The sequence below is a fragment of the Eretmochelys imbricata genome, chromosome 1, assembly GCF_965152235.1.
Source record: "Eretmochelys imbricata isolate rEreImb1 chromosome 1, rEreImb1.hap1, whole genome shotgun sequence".
NCBI lineage: Eukaryota > Metazoa > Chordata > Testudines > Cheloniidae > Eretmochelys > Eretmochelys imbricata.
Genome location: NC_135572.1, coordinates 266,283,959 through 266,301,996, shown reverse-complemented (window position 1 = coordinate 266,301,996; position 18,038 = coordinate 266,283,959). Strand labels below are relative to the sequence as shown.

General features: G+C 49.6%; 1 protein-coding gene across 1 annotated transcript; it reads left to right on the top strand.

The window, feature by feature from the left end:
- On the top strand, window positions 1–18,038 carry LOC144259375 (extracellular serine/threonine protein kinase FAM20C-like). Its single transcript, XM_077807589.1, has 10 exons — window positions 1–497; window positions 3,400–3,575; window positions 3,729–3,807; window positions 5,980–6,072; window positions 7,552–7,667; window positions 8,321–8,501; window positions 9,882–9,991; window positions 16,123–16,204; window positions 16,458–16,517; window positions 16,884–18,038. Exons 1-10 carry the CDS (start codon window positions 1–3, stop codon window positions 17,155–17,157), a joined length of 1,668 nt encoding a protein of 555 aa, XP_077663715.1. The 3' UTR covers window positions 17,158–18,038.

Sequence of the window (18,038 nt, the reverse complement as noted above, 5' to 3'; positions counted from 1 at the left end):
ATGTTACGCCGACTGCAGATTCTGCTCCAGAGGAAGTTTAAAATTTTGCTTTTCTTTCTCCTCCTCTTGGCTCTCTTGATGCACATGGCCTTGGATTTGGCTCTCCCAGCTGCTCCCAGCTCCTGCAGCTGTATCCCAAAAGCAGCAAACCCCTTGGGCCTCCCACCATCTGGCCCGTTAGTCTCAGTTCAAAAAAAGTTGAGCCTGCGGATCCTTCAGGATTTCAGTGGCAGCAATGGCTCCTTGGAGAAAGGCTCCCGTTCACTGGAAGGGAGGCCACCAGCAGGTGGTGGAAGCAAGATGGTTCTCAGAGATGGTGACTTTGAGCACCAGTGGGAAGATGTGAAGTCGGCACGGACAGGGCGGTCAAAGATGGCAGCACTCTTTGAGCATCCCCTCTATAAGATTCCAATCCCGGAACTGGTGAAGGAAGACAAGCTCTTCAGTGTCAACCCCAAAGAGAAGTTCACACTGAAAAACAGTGGGAGTGATGAATGGTGAGAGACCACCTGACCCAGCGTATTCTTTAGGAACACAATAACCAGACCAGCCTATAGTCCATCTAACATGGTATCGTGGCCAGGGCTGGCCCTAAATGTATTTGGACCCTGGGTAAATAATTATTTTGATGTCCCAACTCATTCTTCCCCCCTTGGTTTAGAAGAGCCATGTCCCAATCCCAGAATGCGAGGATGCAATGCCAGCTGGCCAGCCAGCCTTGCAGGGCTTGTGTTCTAGCACAGAGCTGTAACCATAAATGTGGCATCCTAAGCTGTTACCCATGTATAGATAAAGCCAGCCATGGGCCTTCCTCCGTTAGTGGCCATTGTCAGATCCTCTGCAGGAAGGCACAAAATCCCCATAATGCACCTAACTGTGCAATACCATACCATATTTTGGTGGGGGTGGGGATGTTTTGAATTCAATGGGTGATCAGCTTCTGCCCAGGAGCATGGGCCATTGTAACTTTATCCTAGTCAGAGTCACTGTTATTCCACATCTCATAAAGGGCCTCCTTTTAAACTTTACTAAACTATTTGCCTCAGCTGTCCTGCGGCAGTAAATTCCACAGGTTATTGGCTGTGGCCTGTGTTTTCAGAAGTGACTAGTGATTTTGCGAGCTGCACTGGAGGCTCCTCAGAGGGCAGCTGCATGGCACTTTCTGACAATCAGGCCCCTTTAAAGTGTCTCACTGGGCTGCCAAAATCAGACGATGTGAGTAAGTATTTCCTTTAGTCCATTTTAAATGTACTTCCTTGTAATGGGAGGGCCCCCTTGTCCTTGTCTCCTGAAAGGAAGTCAAATGGGAACCTCTATACAATTCATTATATTATATAAGGTACCTTTATTCTATCGCCTCATCTCCTTTCCAAACTCAATAGTCTTTAATCTCGCAGTGCATAGGAAGTCCTCTTCCCCCTCTCCATAGCGCTCACCATTTGCGTTCCTGTTCTCCAGACTGCCCCCCTTTGAAATGAGATGACCAACAGTTAAGTTACCTACAATCTCAGCGTTACTTCCTGCCTTGCATTTCATGAGATGTTCTCTCATCTGCAAGGGACTTGATGGTGCAACAATCACACTGTTGGCATGTGGTTATTTGCGTCCCCACATGCCCATGACACCACTACTCCTAGATGAAGAAATAAAAGCCAGTTGGTAATTAATATTGTAAATACGTAGTAGCTACTTTAAAGGAACCACATTGTAGTTATTAAAAATAGAAGTTAGAAAGAATGGAAATTCAGAGCTATATTCCACAAACAATCTTAACCCTATCTATCTCAGAGGATTAGTTTGTCATATGTCTATAATGTAACCTGAAAGATGGGTATGTGTTGTTTAAGGTATAACTATTAGATGATGTAGTTTCAGTATACTTCCAGGGGAGGGGAGTAGATTTAGAGTATAAACTCTTTTGGGGGTGGGACTGTCTCTTTGTTCTATGCTTGTACAGTACCTGGCACAATGGGGCCCTATTCTCAAGTGCCCAGATCCTCAAAGCTATTTAGGCTTCTAAGTACATTTAAGGCTCTGGGCCTAGGTGCTACTGTAATATAACATCATAATGCAAGTGTGCAGAAACTACACTGTATGATAGTTTTAACAGAGATAACGTGAACTCCTCTCCCCAGGTAAATCAGAGGTATAGGACAAACTAATCAAAGGGAAATGGTGGGTCAGGATAAAGGGTCGGTGTTAAGGTTGTTTCTGGAAAATAACTATGAATCTCCTTTGTTCTAACATTTAAAAATATATAAATACAGGTGCCTCCTTTAAAGTAATTGGTATCATACAACTAACTGTACACTCTGGTGGTAATCCTTATGCTGGGGGAAATTCAGTTAGATTTGGACTCCAAGTTAAAATACATGCAAAGCAGGACTAAGAGGTTTAAATCTATTGTCTTTCTTAAAGTGATACTGTGGAATCCTTCTCGGATCATCAAATAATGCATCCTCCCTCTTCTGTGCCCAGCAGGCACTGTGGGCCAAAGGTTTAGTCTGTCCTAAAATACTTGTCATCTGGTAAGACCAGATGCAGAGGATACTTTGGAGAGGCCCAGTCCAGGAAGAGCCAGGGATGGTGTAGGTCAGGACTGAGGTGTGTATAGGAGCCTAGGCCTGGAAGAGCAGGGAGTGCTCTCCCACCCTCTCTTTGTATTGCCATTCCTCCTATCTCCTTTCCATCGGCTGCGCATGACTCTTGTGTTTGGGGAGGCTGGATCTGAGTGCTGAAAGCTCCTTAGAAGCGGGATGCCAGCACCCGGACTGTAGCCCTGCTCCCGCTCGGCCTCCTCCCCCTGATGCCCCACCCACCTGACGCTCCCTTCTCTCTGCCCCCTCCTGCCTTAGGGGCAAGCGACAGAGTGGGAGGGGGTGGAGAGGAGCAAGCCGTGGGCGGGGAGGGACCTTGGGGCGGAGCATGGGCAGCACCATGGTCCAGGTGCTGGTGGCATCCCCACCTCTCAGGAGCTTCTGCCGGCTAGGGTGACTAGATGTCCCGATTTTATAGGGACAGTCCCGATTTTGGGGTCTTTTTTCTTATATAGGCTCCTATTACCCCCCACCCCCGTCCCGATTTTTCACATTTGCTGTCTGGTCACCCTACTGCTGGCAGTGCTCCAAAGGAGGCAGGTCATGGCGCCTCCAAAGGGAGGTGCGCCACATCCGGCATTGCTTGCCCCGCATGGTGAGGCTTAGCCTCCCCAAGCCTCGTATACCCGCCACCCCTGCTCCTCTCCACCCGGTCCCCTCCCAGCTTCTTGTTTGCTGATAGGTGTGTGAGAAGGGGCTGATCTTGTCTTGGTGTGACCATACGGGAACACTTGGGAGATGGAGAGTACATTGTGCATGTCCTAAACCCTGTTGTTATGCGGTGGTGGCTTTGGGGCTGCAGGGTCAGCAGCAGTAAAGCAGAGATGGTCCTTCCGACTGGGAAGACCCCATATGATACCTACCCCACGTGGCTCAGGTTCCACATTGGCATCAATCGCTATGAGCTGTACTCCCGGCAGAACCCCATCACTCCTACCCTGCTGGAGGAACTGGCTACACAGAAAATCATCGGCTCAGGTACCAGTCTCGCTTGCCTCCCCCTGTGTGCCCTCCGTGTCTGCGTTGCTTTTTGTCCTTCTCTCTGAGTCTGTCTGTCTGTCCGTCCCTCTCCTCATTCTCTTTTCCCCTTTTCTCCTGCCCTGGCCCTGATTCTCGTCTGTATCATTTCAGTCCAGAAACCTGGAGGGACCCAGCTGAAGTTGATCATGACGTTCCCAAATTACGGGGAGGCACTCTTCAAACCCATGAAGTGAGTAAGGCCAGCAGGAGAGGGGCCAGGGCCCCGTCAGTTCCAGAAATGGGCCTGTACCAACATCCTTGATCCAAACACCCTGGGCTTGGGCTTGGGCTTGGGCTCATTGTAAATCATTTCATTACCTGGTGAGGAAATCCAGCTAGGAGACTGAGGGAGGCAGGGACTCTAGCCTTATTCCATGAGCTCACTTACCAGGGCCCCTATAAGGGAAGCTGGTGGGAACCTGAGGTGACCTCCCTTACTGGCACCTTCTTCCTGGGAACAAATGAGATATGCTGTTCAGCTGTTTGTTTCTGATGGGGCGGTGCGACCTCTAGTGGTAGAGGAGAGCAAATCCTCAGAGTGGATCATTTTGTATATTCGCAAAAAGAAAAGGAGGACTTGTGGCACCTTTGAGACTAACCACTTTATTTGAGCATAAGCTTTTGAGAGCTACAGCTCACTTCATCGGATATTCGCATCCAATGAAGTGAGCTGTAGCTCACGAAAGCTTATGCTCAAATAAATTTGTTAGTCTCTAAGGTGCCACAAGTACTCCTTTTCTTTTTGCGAATACAGACTAACACGGCTGCTACTCTGAAACCTGTCATTTTGTATATTGTTTGCACAACTTGCAGGACTTACAAGAGGTGGGGGGCAGAGAGGACGGTTGTACCAGGGGGTCCCGAGCAGGGTGCCCCCCAAAACGTCTGTAATATCTGTGTAAATAAAGAAAGAAATGGGAGGGGTGAGGCCCCAGCCAACGATGTACGGGGCTGCTAATTTCTCTCTACGGGCCTGACAGCATGTTAGGGTGACCAGATAGAAAGTATGAAAAATCGGGACAGGAGGTGGTGGGTAATAGGCACCTATATAAGAAATAGCCCCAAATATCAGGACTGTCCCTATATAATTGGGACATCTGGTTACCCTACAGCATGTATATGTAAAGAATAACAGGAGGAATGTCAGGATGGGGGACTCTATCCTGGGAAGCAGTGACTGAAAAAGGGTGGTTTGCTGGTGAATAATAAGCTGAACTTGAGCTCCCTGTGTGATGCTGTGGCCAAAAGATGCAATTCTGGGACGTATAAACAGGGGAATCTCAAGTAGTAGTAGAGAAGTTATTTCATCTGTGTATTTGGGATTGGTGCAAGCACTGCTGGAATACTGCGTTCAGTTCTGGTGCCCACAGTTCAAGAAGGATGTTGATAGATTGGAGAGAGTTCAGAGAAAAGCCATGAGAATGATTAAAAGATTAGGAAACATGCCTGACACAGTGATAGACCCAAAAAGCTCAATCTGTTTATCTTAAAAAAGAGACAGTTAAAGTGACTTGTTTATAGGCTATTAGGGTGACCAGATGTCCCGATTTTATAGGGACAGTCCCGATTTTGGGGTCTTTTTCTTAATATAGGCTCCTATTACCCCCCACCCTCGTCCCAATTTTTCACACTTGCTGTCTGGTCACCCTATAGGCTATAAGTATCTTCAGTCTAGCAGAGAAAGGTATAACATGACCCAATGGCTGGAAGTGGAAGCTAGACAAATGTAGACTGGAAATAAGGTGTAAATTTTTAATGGTGGGAGTAATCAATCATGGGGACAATTTACTGAGGGCCGTGGTAGATTTTCCATCACTTGCAATTTTTAAATCAAGATTGGCTGTTTTTCTAAAGATCTGCTTGCAGAATGATTTTGGGGGAGTTCTATGGCCTGGGTTATACAGGAGGTCAGGCTAGATCAGTGGTTCTCAACCTCTTTACCATTGTGGGCCACATATGCAGCTCTCTATGTATTATGTGGGCTGCAGCTGTGTGCTGTATGGCCATGAGGGCGTCACATGGGCTGCAGCTGTGTGCTGATTGGGCCACAAGCAGCCCCAGGGGTTCAGAACCACTGAGCTAGGTGCTCATAATAGTCCCTTCTGGCCCTGGAATCTATGAATCTATGAAACATATAGCAAATGATAGGGTGACACTGGGGCAGTTCATGAATGGGGATGGGAGGTGGTTTCCACAGCTCTGGTGTCCACAGTGAGTTTGGAGAGGGAAGTGACATAAAACATGCACCTAGATCAGAAAGTGAATGATTCTAAGTTTCTCCCATAGTCGTGAGCAGGCTTAGACTTGGCACTGGAGGCTTTAACCTCCTCTGTCCCATCCCTGCCCTTCCCTTTCATTTCAGGCAGACCCGGGACCAAGAGACCCCAGCAGATTTCTTTTACTTCTCGGACTTTGAACGACACAATGCAGAAATAGCAGCCTTTCACCTGGACAGGTGCGCGCCTCAAAGCCCATCCAGCTCCCAGCTCTGTTTTTCAGGAGACAGAGAGTACATCTATTAAAGGGGGCTGGCAGCAGCCCTGAGATCTTAGCCACAGGATCTGCCATCTGCAGGGAGCCCCCTTTCTCCATCTGGTGGGGAAAGAGGGGAATCCTAATTCAGACTGTTAGCACCTTGGGGAAATAATTGTGTATGGCACCAAAACATCATGCACATCTACGATGCTATGTAGATTCAGCTCCACGTTCATTCATTCATAAGATCCTGCACACTCATTGCTTATTCAGTGGGCCCAAACCTGGCCCTGGAAGGCATATGCCTTTGCCAGTGCACCTCAGTCTTGACCTGCAGCATTTCCTACTTTAGCAGTCCTGGGACCCCCTGATACAAGCAGCTGTCAATACCCTTCAATCCTGACATTAGAGCACCCCTCGCCTTCCCCCCAATCCAGCTCTGCCATGTACTCTTGTCCGGACCCATAGGATCCCCACTGGCCTACCCCTGGCCAGTTCTGGTCCTGCCACACAGCTCTGCTGATGTACCCTGATACTGACCCCAGGCACTTCCAGTACAGGCCTCTCCTAAACACAGATAGTCTGAAGCCCCCCGACGGGGGGATGGAGCCTGAAGCCCCGCGACTGGGGGATGGAGCACGAAGCCATGTGGCCAGAACCTGGGGCCCCGCTACTGCACAGCCAGAGCCTGGGGCTGGAGACCAAAGCCCTGTGGCCAGAGCCTGCTGCCCCGCCACCCCAGGGCTGAAGCCTGAAGCCCGAGCCCCACTAACCATGGGAAGGTGGGGAACTCACCGGCTGCCTGCTCCTTCTGTGTTGTGCCTCAGGTGTCTCCAGAGTGGGGCATGGCCCAACCCCTGCTGGCAGCCCTCGCAACCAATACCAAGGGAGTGCATCTTGGCGCACCAGGGAGGGGGAGGGACTACTGCTTTGCTCCCCATCACATCCCCCCCAGTCACAGTCCAGGAGGCTGTGGCCGCAAGAAAAGCCCCTGGTGGCCCCATGTGGCTACGGTGGCTGCATTTGAGAAACACTGCATTAGCATATCTTCTCCAGGAACTTAGGAGTTGCTGTATTGGATCAGATCACCTGTAAACAACCTCCACCTAAGGGAGAGCAGGGCAATGACCTATGGGGGCCATCTAGCCCAGAAACCCGTGTCCAACACCTGCCAGTATCTGAAGCTTCAGAGGACGGTGCAAAATCCCTGTGATTTGCACCTAATTTGTGCAATACTACGACAGTGTGGTAGCAGAGATTTTCCTGAGCCCACATCTTACACACCAGAGGATGGTGATCAATAGCCCTTGTCATTTTTACTCTAGCTAAAGTCGCTGCAGATGCTGTTCTTATTGCTGCGTCTTCCATCTCATTGTGAAACAAACACTCAGTTTAGGGAAGAAACTGCTTTGGTCCTGCGTTTTGTTTAGTTCCTTGTGTGCTCTCCTTGTCCCCGAAGGATCCTGGATTTCCGGAGAATCCCCCCAGTGTCTGGCCGTTTGGTGAATATAACTAAGGAGATTCGTGACATCACAACTGACAAGAAACTGGCTAGAACCTTCTTCATTTCCCCAGGTGAGTGTTCTCTGTCACAAGCTCCCCAGCTGGGCTGCCGCGGGGGGAACTGCAACTACGGTGACAGGCAGCTTCATGCCCCACTTGCCACTGCCCAACCCACATGTGATTAAGGAATGATCTGCAGTGCATCTGGAAAGAGAACATCTGCCTGAGTGCTCTGGAGCCGTTCCTGGGTTATCTGCCTGGGTTCTATGTCTTCCTCCAATCCAGATTATCGGCCTGGTTGCTCCATCTCACTAGAGATTACCTGCCCAGGAATCCCATCTTCCCTTGGAGTTACCTGCCTGAATGCCTCTTTCCCAAGATACAAGACTTCCCAATGACTTTACCAGTGGGCATGTCCTCTCCCCCAGCCCATTGATCTCCTGCTAGCCATGTATTTCAGGCTGTGGGTGTTATAGTGGGATCCCAGCTATGTCCTTGCTGCATTCCAGCCACATTGGAGCCCTTTTAGGTTAAGTGCACAATGATAGCACCTCTTCTAATCCAGATCGGTTGCTGTACAGAATTACTGTCCACGTTCTGCAGGTGAGCTCTCCTGAGCCAGCATGCCATCGCACTCACCGGATAGGCTGTTACTCCTTGGGTGGGTTGGGACTGCTGCTCTTTGCTGACCTTTGCTCTGTCCTGATTTGACCGGCTCCCCACAGCCAGCAATGTCTGCTTCTTCGGCGAGTGCTCCTACTACTGCTCTACGGAGCACGCCCTGTGTGGCAAACCGGACCAGCTCGAGGGCTCCATGGCGGCCCTCCTGCCTGACAAGGAACTGGCTAAACGCCACTCCTGGCGCAGCCCCTGGAGACGCTCTTACCACAAGAGCAAGAAGGCGGAGTAAGTGTGTTGGAGGGGAGGTTAGGGGTGCAGGTGGGGTGGGTGGTGAGTGTGGCAATGGGATGGGGGCTGCAGGAGAGAGATGGCGGCGGGACAGGAAGACTGACAGCTGTGTGGGGAAGAGGAGGGAGTGGGAAAGGTGGTACAGACAGTGTCAAGGCACTGGGTCAGGGACGCAAGCTGAAAGTGGTGATGTTCCCCACACCACAGCCACACATGAGAGGGGCATCAGGGTTGCCAGGTGTCCAGTTTTTGTCTGGAACACCCGGTCAAAAAGGGACCCTGGTGGCTCCGGTCAGCAATGCTGACTGAGCCATTAAAAGTCCAGTCGACGGCACAGCAGTCGACTGCCTGCCGTGGGTCCATGCGGCTCCTGGAAGCAGCAGCATCTCCCCCCTCTGGGTCCTACACATAGGGGCAGCCAGGGGGCTCCGTGTGCTGCCCCCACCCCAAGCGCCAGCTCCTCAGCTCCAATTAACTGGGAACTGCGGCCAATGGGAGCTACGAGGGTGGTGCCTGTAGATGGGGCAGTGTGCAGAGCCGCCTGGCTGCTTAGGAGCCTGAGGACATGCCACTGCTTCAGGGAGCTGCTTGAGATAAGCACTACCCGGAGCCTGCATCCCCCATGCCCCAACCCCCTGCCCCAGCCCTGATCCCCCTTCTACCTTCCGGACCACTCAGTCCCAGCCTGGAGCACCCTCCTTCACCACAAACCCCTCATCTCCGGCTCCATCCAAAGTCTGCACCCCCAGCCAGAGGCCTCACACACACCCCACACTCCAACCCCCTGTCCCAGCCCACAGTCCCCTCCCACACCCTGAACTGCTCATTTCTGGCCCCACCCCAGAATCCACACCCCCAGTCCAAAGCCCTCACCCCTTCCCACATCCCAACCCTCTCCCTCAGCCCCCTACCTCAGCCCGGAGACACCTCTCATACTCCGAACCCCTCAGCTCCACCTCCCATCCCAGAGCCCCCTCCTGCACCCCAAGCCCCTCATTCCTGGCCCAACCCCAGAGCTCATACCCCCAGCGAGAGCCCTCACTCCCTCCCGCACCCCAACTCCCTGCTCCAGCCCAGTGAAAATAAGCGAGTAAGTGAGGCTGGGATGGAGTGAGTGGTGGGTGGAGCCTTGGAGAAGGGGTGGGGCCTCAAAGGAGAGGGGGGGCAAGGGTGTTCGGTTTTGGGCGAATAGAAAGTTGGCAACCCTAGACATCTACCATGGAGTGTCCCTTGAAATCCGTTCCTGGGTGTGGGGGTTGAGAAGGCCCAGGGAAGCCCAAATGGTTAAAAAGAGTCATCCAAAGTTTCTGTGATGATCTCCCCACTCCCGGAGCCCAGGACACCCTGTGATTTCCTCCCTTCGGCCTCTCTTCTAAGGTGGGAGCTGAATCAAAATTACTGTGCTCAGGTGAGAAAGACACCACCTTACGACAGTGGCTCCCGCCTGCTCAACCTCATAGACATGACTGTGCTTGACTTCCTGATGGGTGAGTGTGTGCCCCTCTAACAACCTGCCCATGCCTTCCCAGGCCTGGGGCTACAGATCTGCCCACATGTGACACACTCATGCCTGCAAGGAAGCTCTGAGGCTTTTGCATAGACATTTTTATTCACAGATGACTAGGGTTGCCAGTTTTGGTTGGCTGTATTCTTGGAAATTTCATCACATGACATAATCTTTAATTAAAGATTAATCTTTAATTCCTGGAAACTCCAGGCCAATCCTGGAGGGTTGGCAACCCTACAGATAACCCATGCCTGCAGATAGTAGGGGGGCAGAGTCAGGGCAGCTGGCTTCAGCAGTGTTACTGAGCATGCTCAGTCTGTGTGAGCATGCTCAGTACAAGCCAAGCAGCAAATCTGGGAAGGCACCTGATCCTGCCTGCCACTTCTGCTTTTATTTATAGATCAGACAGAACTCACAGGGCAATGACAGGGCCCCTTCTGGGGAACTTGTCTGTCTCCCTGCCTGCTTTCCCACGCTACCCCTTCACAGCTGTTACTCAGTGTTACCGCATGAGTCCCTTGCTCTGCCCCCTATTGGCTGCACTCTGGTATTGCACTTCACACCATATTAGGTATTTCCATCATTACACTTCATTTTCATTTTTAACTTCCAGAATTTTGTTTTAATTCTGTTTTAAATCAAATGAACCCTGGGCTCATCCACTCTCCCCCGTTCTGAAATGTCGTTCTTAGCACTCCGGTTATATATTACACTTTCTCCATTACCAGCAGAAAGCCGTTTCCTTCTTGACTGTTATTAATGCCACTGGCACCATAATGACCTGCCCTAGATCACTGAGGTTCAGGTTGTTGTTTGGGAGGATGAAGCCCAGCTTGTCAAGTGTTCCAGGGTAACATTCACAACAGTGGGTGTAATATTGTCCTTTCACATGCTTCCTTGTTGACCAACCTACAGCATTGTTGGTCTACACCACACTGGGAGAGCTACTTTCCTTTTAGTAAAGGTGCCTTTTTATCTTATCTGTGTCAAGGTTTGCACCCCCACACATCTAACTTCAGCATCCTGCTTTGCTTAGCTGGCCAGCATTTTCTACATCTGTTTTTGCATCTTCCGGACTAAAGTGTACAGCCAATGGCTCTCCCCTTCGAGCACTGCCAACAAGTCACAATTTCCCCTGCAAAGGTCGTAGAAATAGTACCAACTAATGAAATTATCCCGTTCTCCAGCTGTTGTGGCCCTGGGAACTCCTTAAATCGAGGCAATAAGGCTCAATAGCATCTGTAAGCTTTATCATTCATCTGTCTTCTCCCTTCTCACAATAGGCATTCAGAGCATTATGGTGCCATCTATTGGGAAGCAAGGGTCAAAAAAATGGTTAAATCCTGCTGTTACGGTAGCCACAGAGAGTATGTCTACACAGCAAAGAAAACCTTGTGGCTGGCCCATGCCTGCCAACTTGGGCTCGCGGGACTTGGGCTGCAGGGTAGACTTCCAGGCTCTGGCTGGAGCCCAAGCTCTTGGACTCTGCAGGGTGGGAGGATCCCAGAGTTTGGGCTGTGGCCCAAGCCCGGGAGTCCTCAAAGCAATGAAACAGCCCTGTGAGCCCAAGTTGGCTAGCACAGGCCAGCCACAGGGTTTGATTTGCTGGGTAGACATCCGGAGTCAGTGCATCCTGACCCCTGCCATGTGACAGGGACCTGATCTTTTGTAAACCCACATCTGATGACTAAAGCCAAGAATAAAAACCAGTTGGTTATGTTCTGAATGTCTGTCATAGGATGGGAGAAGAACTTACATTTACTTCAGTGGGGCCATGTGGGATGTAAATGTATGTGGCCTATATGTCTTGTGCTCTTACACTGGGTGGCTAGTGTTTTTAACTTATCTCCAAGCTGTTGAACCTTTGCTACTGTCAATATACAGCATTTGCTGCACAGGGGCATTCAGCCAAAAGACAATGATGGCTATTGCCCAGTCATTGGCTAATGCTGTTAGTGTTTTTTTCCCTACCACTCTCATTCCTACCCCTCCTGTTTCAGACCCTTCTTCTTTGCTGTGGACGTATTCCAGTGCTGTGCCTCGGTACTGTTCACAATGTTCTGTTCACTGAGGGATCTGAAGAGCATGTCTTGATCACTGCTTGTTTGTTGTCTCTGCTGAATCCCAGTCTCTTTAACTGGTTACATAACTTGGACAGTTTCCCTTTTCCACTATGTTTTGTCACTGATGCAAGCAGTTAGGCTGATTTTGCTGCTGGTGCCATTGGACTTACTTCTGCTCCATTTATGGCTATTGTCCGTTAATAGCTTTCAGGGTGCCCCAGATTGTTGCAGTGAGAATAGTTGGAGGCCTTCAGTCTCAGCTCCATGCTGGGGACAGATTGATCCTCCAAGTCCCACACACAACTTAGACTTGGAAATTAATATCTTAGATTTGTCCTCAGTGATCTCTTCTCTTTCATCCCTTTCTCAATTTTCATTCTGCTACTTATCTGCCTCTTCCTTTTCCGGGATTCAGTTCAGGTTACACCCTATCAAATACCACCAGACAGATTAATGGGGCATGCTGTTGTGGGCAATAAGACTTACGAATGTATTGCTGAGCATTGCAACTTCACTCCCTCTTTGGGAGTTGCCAGTTTCTCTGCAGGCCATTTTCCTCCCTTGACCCTTCTGTTAGCATTATCCATGTTTTCAAACACTTCTGTCCTTTGACCCCAGAATTCAAGGTTGTTCCCTGAAGCAGATGTCTGAATGTTGATTCCCCAAACTGTAAGGGGTCTGTAACAGACCATGCCTCCCTCTCTCTCTAATTTTCTTTTGCTGGAATACATTTGGAACTATGGCCAAGACTTTCAAAAGTGTTGAGTGATTTTAGATGCCCAACTTGAGACATCTTAAAGTGGCCTGATTGTCAGAAGGTGCTGAGTACTGGCCCTCTGCAAATCAGGCCTCTTAAGCTGTCCCAGATCAGAGACCCCAAATCACTAATCACCACTTTTTAAAATCTTGGCCTGTGTCATTGTGCTAGCCAGTGTTCACCCTCTGGAGCAGGCCTTTTGCTGCACCTGGATGCCATACGCCTGACAACATACTGGAATAGTGTTCACCATTTTTCTTCTCGACTCTTCTTTCTGCTGCTTAGACAACAGCTACATCCCTGGTATCTCCTTGGCTGGTATCTCATCAGTGTCCTGCAAGGGACTTTGGAGATCTTCCCCGTTAGCTTATTTCACTTGTTTCCCCACATAGGCATATTACTGGATAAATCGTCCATTAAGCAAGTGTTATACTTTCCCCTGAAGTGTATTGCACTGGCTATTGCTAAAGAGAGGAGGCTGGACTTGATTGACCGTCAGTCTGATCCCTGTGACTTGTCTGCTTATCTCTGTTGTCATGATTAGCTGTTTAACTCTACGGGAGTTTCCCTGGCCATTTACAGCACCTTACAGTTCTCAGGGTCCTGACATAGTAAGTGTTCCATGAGACTGAATTTTGGTATCTGGAGACAAGCAGATCCAATCACTTTCTGCTGATTTTTTTGCTTCCAGTACTACCACTGAATGCATGTGTTCAAGCAAAAAGAAAAGGAGTACTTGTGGCACCTTAGAGACTAACCAATTTATTTGAGCATGAGCTTTCGTGAGCTACAGCTCACTTCATCAGATGCATACCGTGGAAACTGCAGAAGACATTATATACACACAGAGACCATGAAACAATACCTCCTCCCACCCCACTGTCCTGCTGGTAATAGCTTATCTAAAGTGATCATCAAGTTGGGCCATTTCCAGCACAAATCCAGGTTTTCTCACCCTCCACCCCCGCCCCCCCACACACACACACAAACTCACTCTCCTGCTGGTAATAGCCCACAATGTGAAGAGAGTGGTCACTTTGGATGGGCTATTACTGGCACATGCAATGCCCCTCTGCCATGTACATTGGTCAAACTGGACAGTCTCTACATAAAAGAATAAATGGACACAAATCAGATGTCAAGAATTATAACATTCATAAACCAGTCGGAGAACACTTCAATCTCTCTGGTCACGCAATCACAGACATGAAGGTCGCTATCTTAAAACAAAAAAACTTCAAATCCAGACTCCAGCGAGAAACTGCTGAATTGGAATTCATTTGCAAATTGGATACTATTAATTTAGGCTTAAATAGAGACTGGGAGTGGCTAAGTCATTATGCAAGGTAGCCTATTTCCTCTTGTTTTTTCCTACCCCCCCCCCCAGATGTTCTGGTTTAACTTGGATTTAAACTTGGAGAGTGGTCAGTTTGGATGAGCTATTACCAGCAGGAGAGTGAGTCTGTGTGTGTATGGGGGTGGGTTTTTGGAGGGGGGTGAGGGAGTGAGAGAACCTGGATTTGTGCAGGAAATGGCCTAACTTCATTATCATGCACATTGTGTAAAGAGTTGTCACTTTGGATGGGCTATCACCATCAGGAGAGTGAATTTGTGGGGGGGGGTGGAGGGTGAGAAAACCTGGATTTGTGCTGGAAATGGCCTAACCTGACGATTACTTTAGATAAGCTATTACCAGCAGGACAGTGGGGTGGGAGGAGGTATTGTTTCATATTCTCTGTGTATATATAAAGTCTGCTGCAGTTTCCACGGTATGCATCTGATAAAGTGAGCTGTAGCTCACGAAAGCTCATGCTCAAATAAATTGGTTAGTCTCTAAGGTGCCACAAGTACTCCTTTTCTATTAACATGCTATTCACTCCCTCTTCCAGATGTTAACTAAGATGGCTCCACCACTGATCTCTGCAGTACCTGTCTCTAGGCTGCTCCTCTAACTCACTACTGTGCCCTTGCTTGTTAGTCTTTTTTAGCGTTTTCATCCAGGTTCCAGTCCACAGGACAGTGACATAGCCAAGATGATATTGACATAATTTTAAGAGTAAGATTCTGTGAGCCACAGTATCCAGTGCTTTACTAAGATCCAAATGTGACCCACTGCCACCACCTTTGTCATTCTATCTAAAAAGCAGGAGAGTTTGACTGACAAGATCTATTATTGATAAATCTTGTGTTGTTTATTGCGCATGGCTCCATTATCTTGGGTGGTGATTGTTAGGATCATTCTTCTTTCCTTTTTTTAAAGATCAGCATCTCAACTGCTTTGTTCTAGTCTCTGATGATCTCCATGGATGTTCAAAAATAATCATCAGAGGTCCAAAAATATGTTAGCTTCTATCTTCACTCCCTGAGGATCTATAGAAACCATGCCATCTTCTCCATGTACTTCTCCCTTCACAGTTCCACCTGCTTCACTCCACTCCCAGCTATTCCAGTCCTGCCCAGTTCCTCCACACTCACAGCTGTACCTTTGCACTTCAGGCCTGGCATGCAGCTCTCTCCTGCAGTTCCATTTCCCCACACTACAAGCACACAGACCTGAGCTGTAGCATCTCCCACTGTCCTAGTCCTGGGACCTCCCCTGAAGAGAAATAGCCACTCCTGTCAAACAAGCAGTGATTTTGAGGCCCACCAAACTCATTTCACTGATGACCCACTAGACATTCAACCCACGTCTCTAAAGGAGAAAGGCTACATACAGCCCTAACTCAGCCTCTCCCCAGCATGAGCCTTGAGACACTTTCTCTGCCCTGATCTACACTACAGAGTTAGGTTGACATAAGGCAGCTTACGTCAACCTAACTCTGTAAGTGTTTACGCTAAAATGTTGCTCCCGCCGATGTAACTTAAACTCGCCCACTATGCTGACTTAATAACTCCACCTTCAAGAGAGGTGTCGCGCTTAGGTCGACGTAGTTAGGTCGACGCAGTGTCTGTGTAGACACTGCGTTGCTTACATCAACCGTTACGGTCTTTCAGATGCCATCCCACAATGCCCCACGCTGACAGTTAAATCAGTGCCCCTGGCTCCTGGTGAGGACATGCACTGCTGACACAAGAAGCATAGTGTGGACAAGCAAAGTGATGTAATTACTGTGGTGGCTGTGTCGACGTAACTTAGGTCAACATAATTTTGTAGTGTAGACGTGCTCTTTGTCTACTCTATCCCTGGAGCGCAGGATGTGCTTGAAGCAGAATGTCCAGTTTATCTTCTCTGCTGCTTTCCCCCTTCCCCTTTGCCCTTCCCCTTTCCCCATTCTCCTCTCCCTTCTGCAGGTAACATGGACCGACACCACTATGAGACCTTTGAGAAGTTTGGTAACAACACCTTCCTGCTTCACCTGGACAACGGCCGAGGGTAAGGGTGGGAGATGGACTCCTGCTGACAAGGAGTATGGAGAACAGCAGACACAGGGAGGCCAGGGGAAGGTTCTGGCAGGGGAGTGTCTCTGCATATGCTGGGAATGATGTGGCCGTCCAGACATTGCTTATGATGTCATTGCCATATTGCTGTTGAGGTCTCTGGCCCAGGTGGCTGGACAATATTGCACAGCCCATAAGGGGCACCTTACACTCATTCAGGAAATCGATACTCTCTTTGCTCTCCTTAGATTTGGGAGACATTCTCATGATGAAATGTCCATCCTGGCCCCTCTCCAGCAGTGCTGCAGGTAATGGCTTTCTTTACCCCTTCCCTCCTGCCCCATTCCACCCCCGAGGGGGTAGCTTTCCAAGGAATCAGTGGAAATCTGATTGTTCTGGTTCAGGAAGTGCCCTGTCTGGGCTTGGGCGACTGGATTTTCAAAGTGGAAAAGCAGGATCTCTGTCACGTGGAGTAGAGTGGCTGCTGTGGCCCACCCCAGAGGTGTCTGTTTCAGCAGTGGGTGAGCAATCCCTGCATATACTGTCTGCAAAGCACTTTGGGATCAGTCAGGATGGACGGCACTGCATGAATGTCAGGTGTTGTTGCAGCTGTCCCGTTACTTGGTTGATTTTTCTTTTCTCCTTTCTTCCCTTCCCCTCACCCCCACTCTTAGTATCAAGAAGTCGACATTCTTGCGCTTGCAGCTGCTTGCCACGGAGCCGTACCGCCTCAGTGATGTCATGCGGGAGTCGCTGGCCTCAGACCGCCTCTCGCCAATCCTGTCAGAGCCTCACCTGAAGGCGCTGGACCGGCGGCTCCAGCGAGTACTGGACATGGTGCGCGTGTGCATGGCAAAGGGAGGCCAGAAGGCAGTGCTAGTGGATGACATGGGAAAGCTGCAAAAAGGGAAATGGCAGCACCAAGAGACAAGGAGCAAACAAGCGTGATGGGCTGAGCAGACACTACTTCCCACCATGACCCCTGAGGCTGCCTCTGCAATCTGGACTCTTGCTGAATGAGACTCAGCACTGGTGCAGACACGGCTAGGTGCCCATATTGGGGGCACAGTCCCTGGATCTACTGATGGTGGGGAGAGGGAGACAGTTTAGAGGGGGAAGTGAGTGGGGCAAAGAGAGACAAATGGGAGGTCTGGCTGTAATCGAGGGGGGAACCCTACATAGTGAATCCAGGGGAGGGAGGGAAGTAGATTTCAAACTCCGGTAAGCGTTCAGCTCCTACAGAGTCCTGGAGCCAGCAGGGCCAGTCTGCACTAGAAACTTGCATCAGCACAGTTGCGCCGCTGTAGCACTTCTGGTGAAGACGCTCTAAGCTAATGGGAGGGAGCTCTCGTATAGGCATAATAACTTCACCTCTTTGAGAGGCGGAAGCTATGTCAGTGGGAGAAGCTCTCCTGCCGCCATAACGCTGTCTACATGGTGGGTTAGGTCGGTACAACGACATTGCTCAGGGGAGTGGATTTTTCACATCTCTGAGCGATGCAGTTATAGTCTTGAAGGGAGTATGTAGCGTAGGCCTGGGTTTAGGTAAGGCTAAGGACCCCGGGCTACTTAGGGAGAAAGGTTGCTCTTGTGGATAAGACACTTCTGGAGACTCAGGAGATCTGGGTTCATTTTTTGGGCCATCGCCTCTGTGACCTTGGGTAGGTCACTCATCTCTCTGTGCCTCCACTCCCCTTCTATAAAAGGGAGATAATAATCATGCCTTTCTCTCACCTGTGTCTGTTTATATGTAAGTTCTTTGGGCCAGAGACTGTCTCTCGCTATGTGTTTGCACATCACCTAGCACAATGGGGCCCTGATTTTGGTTA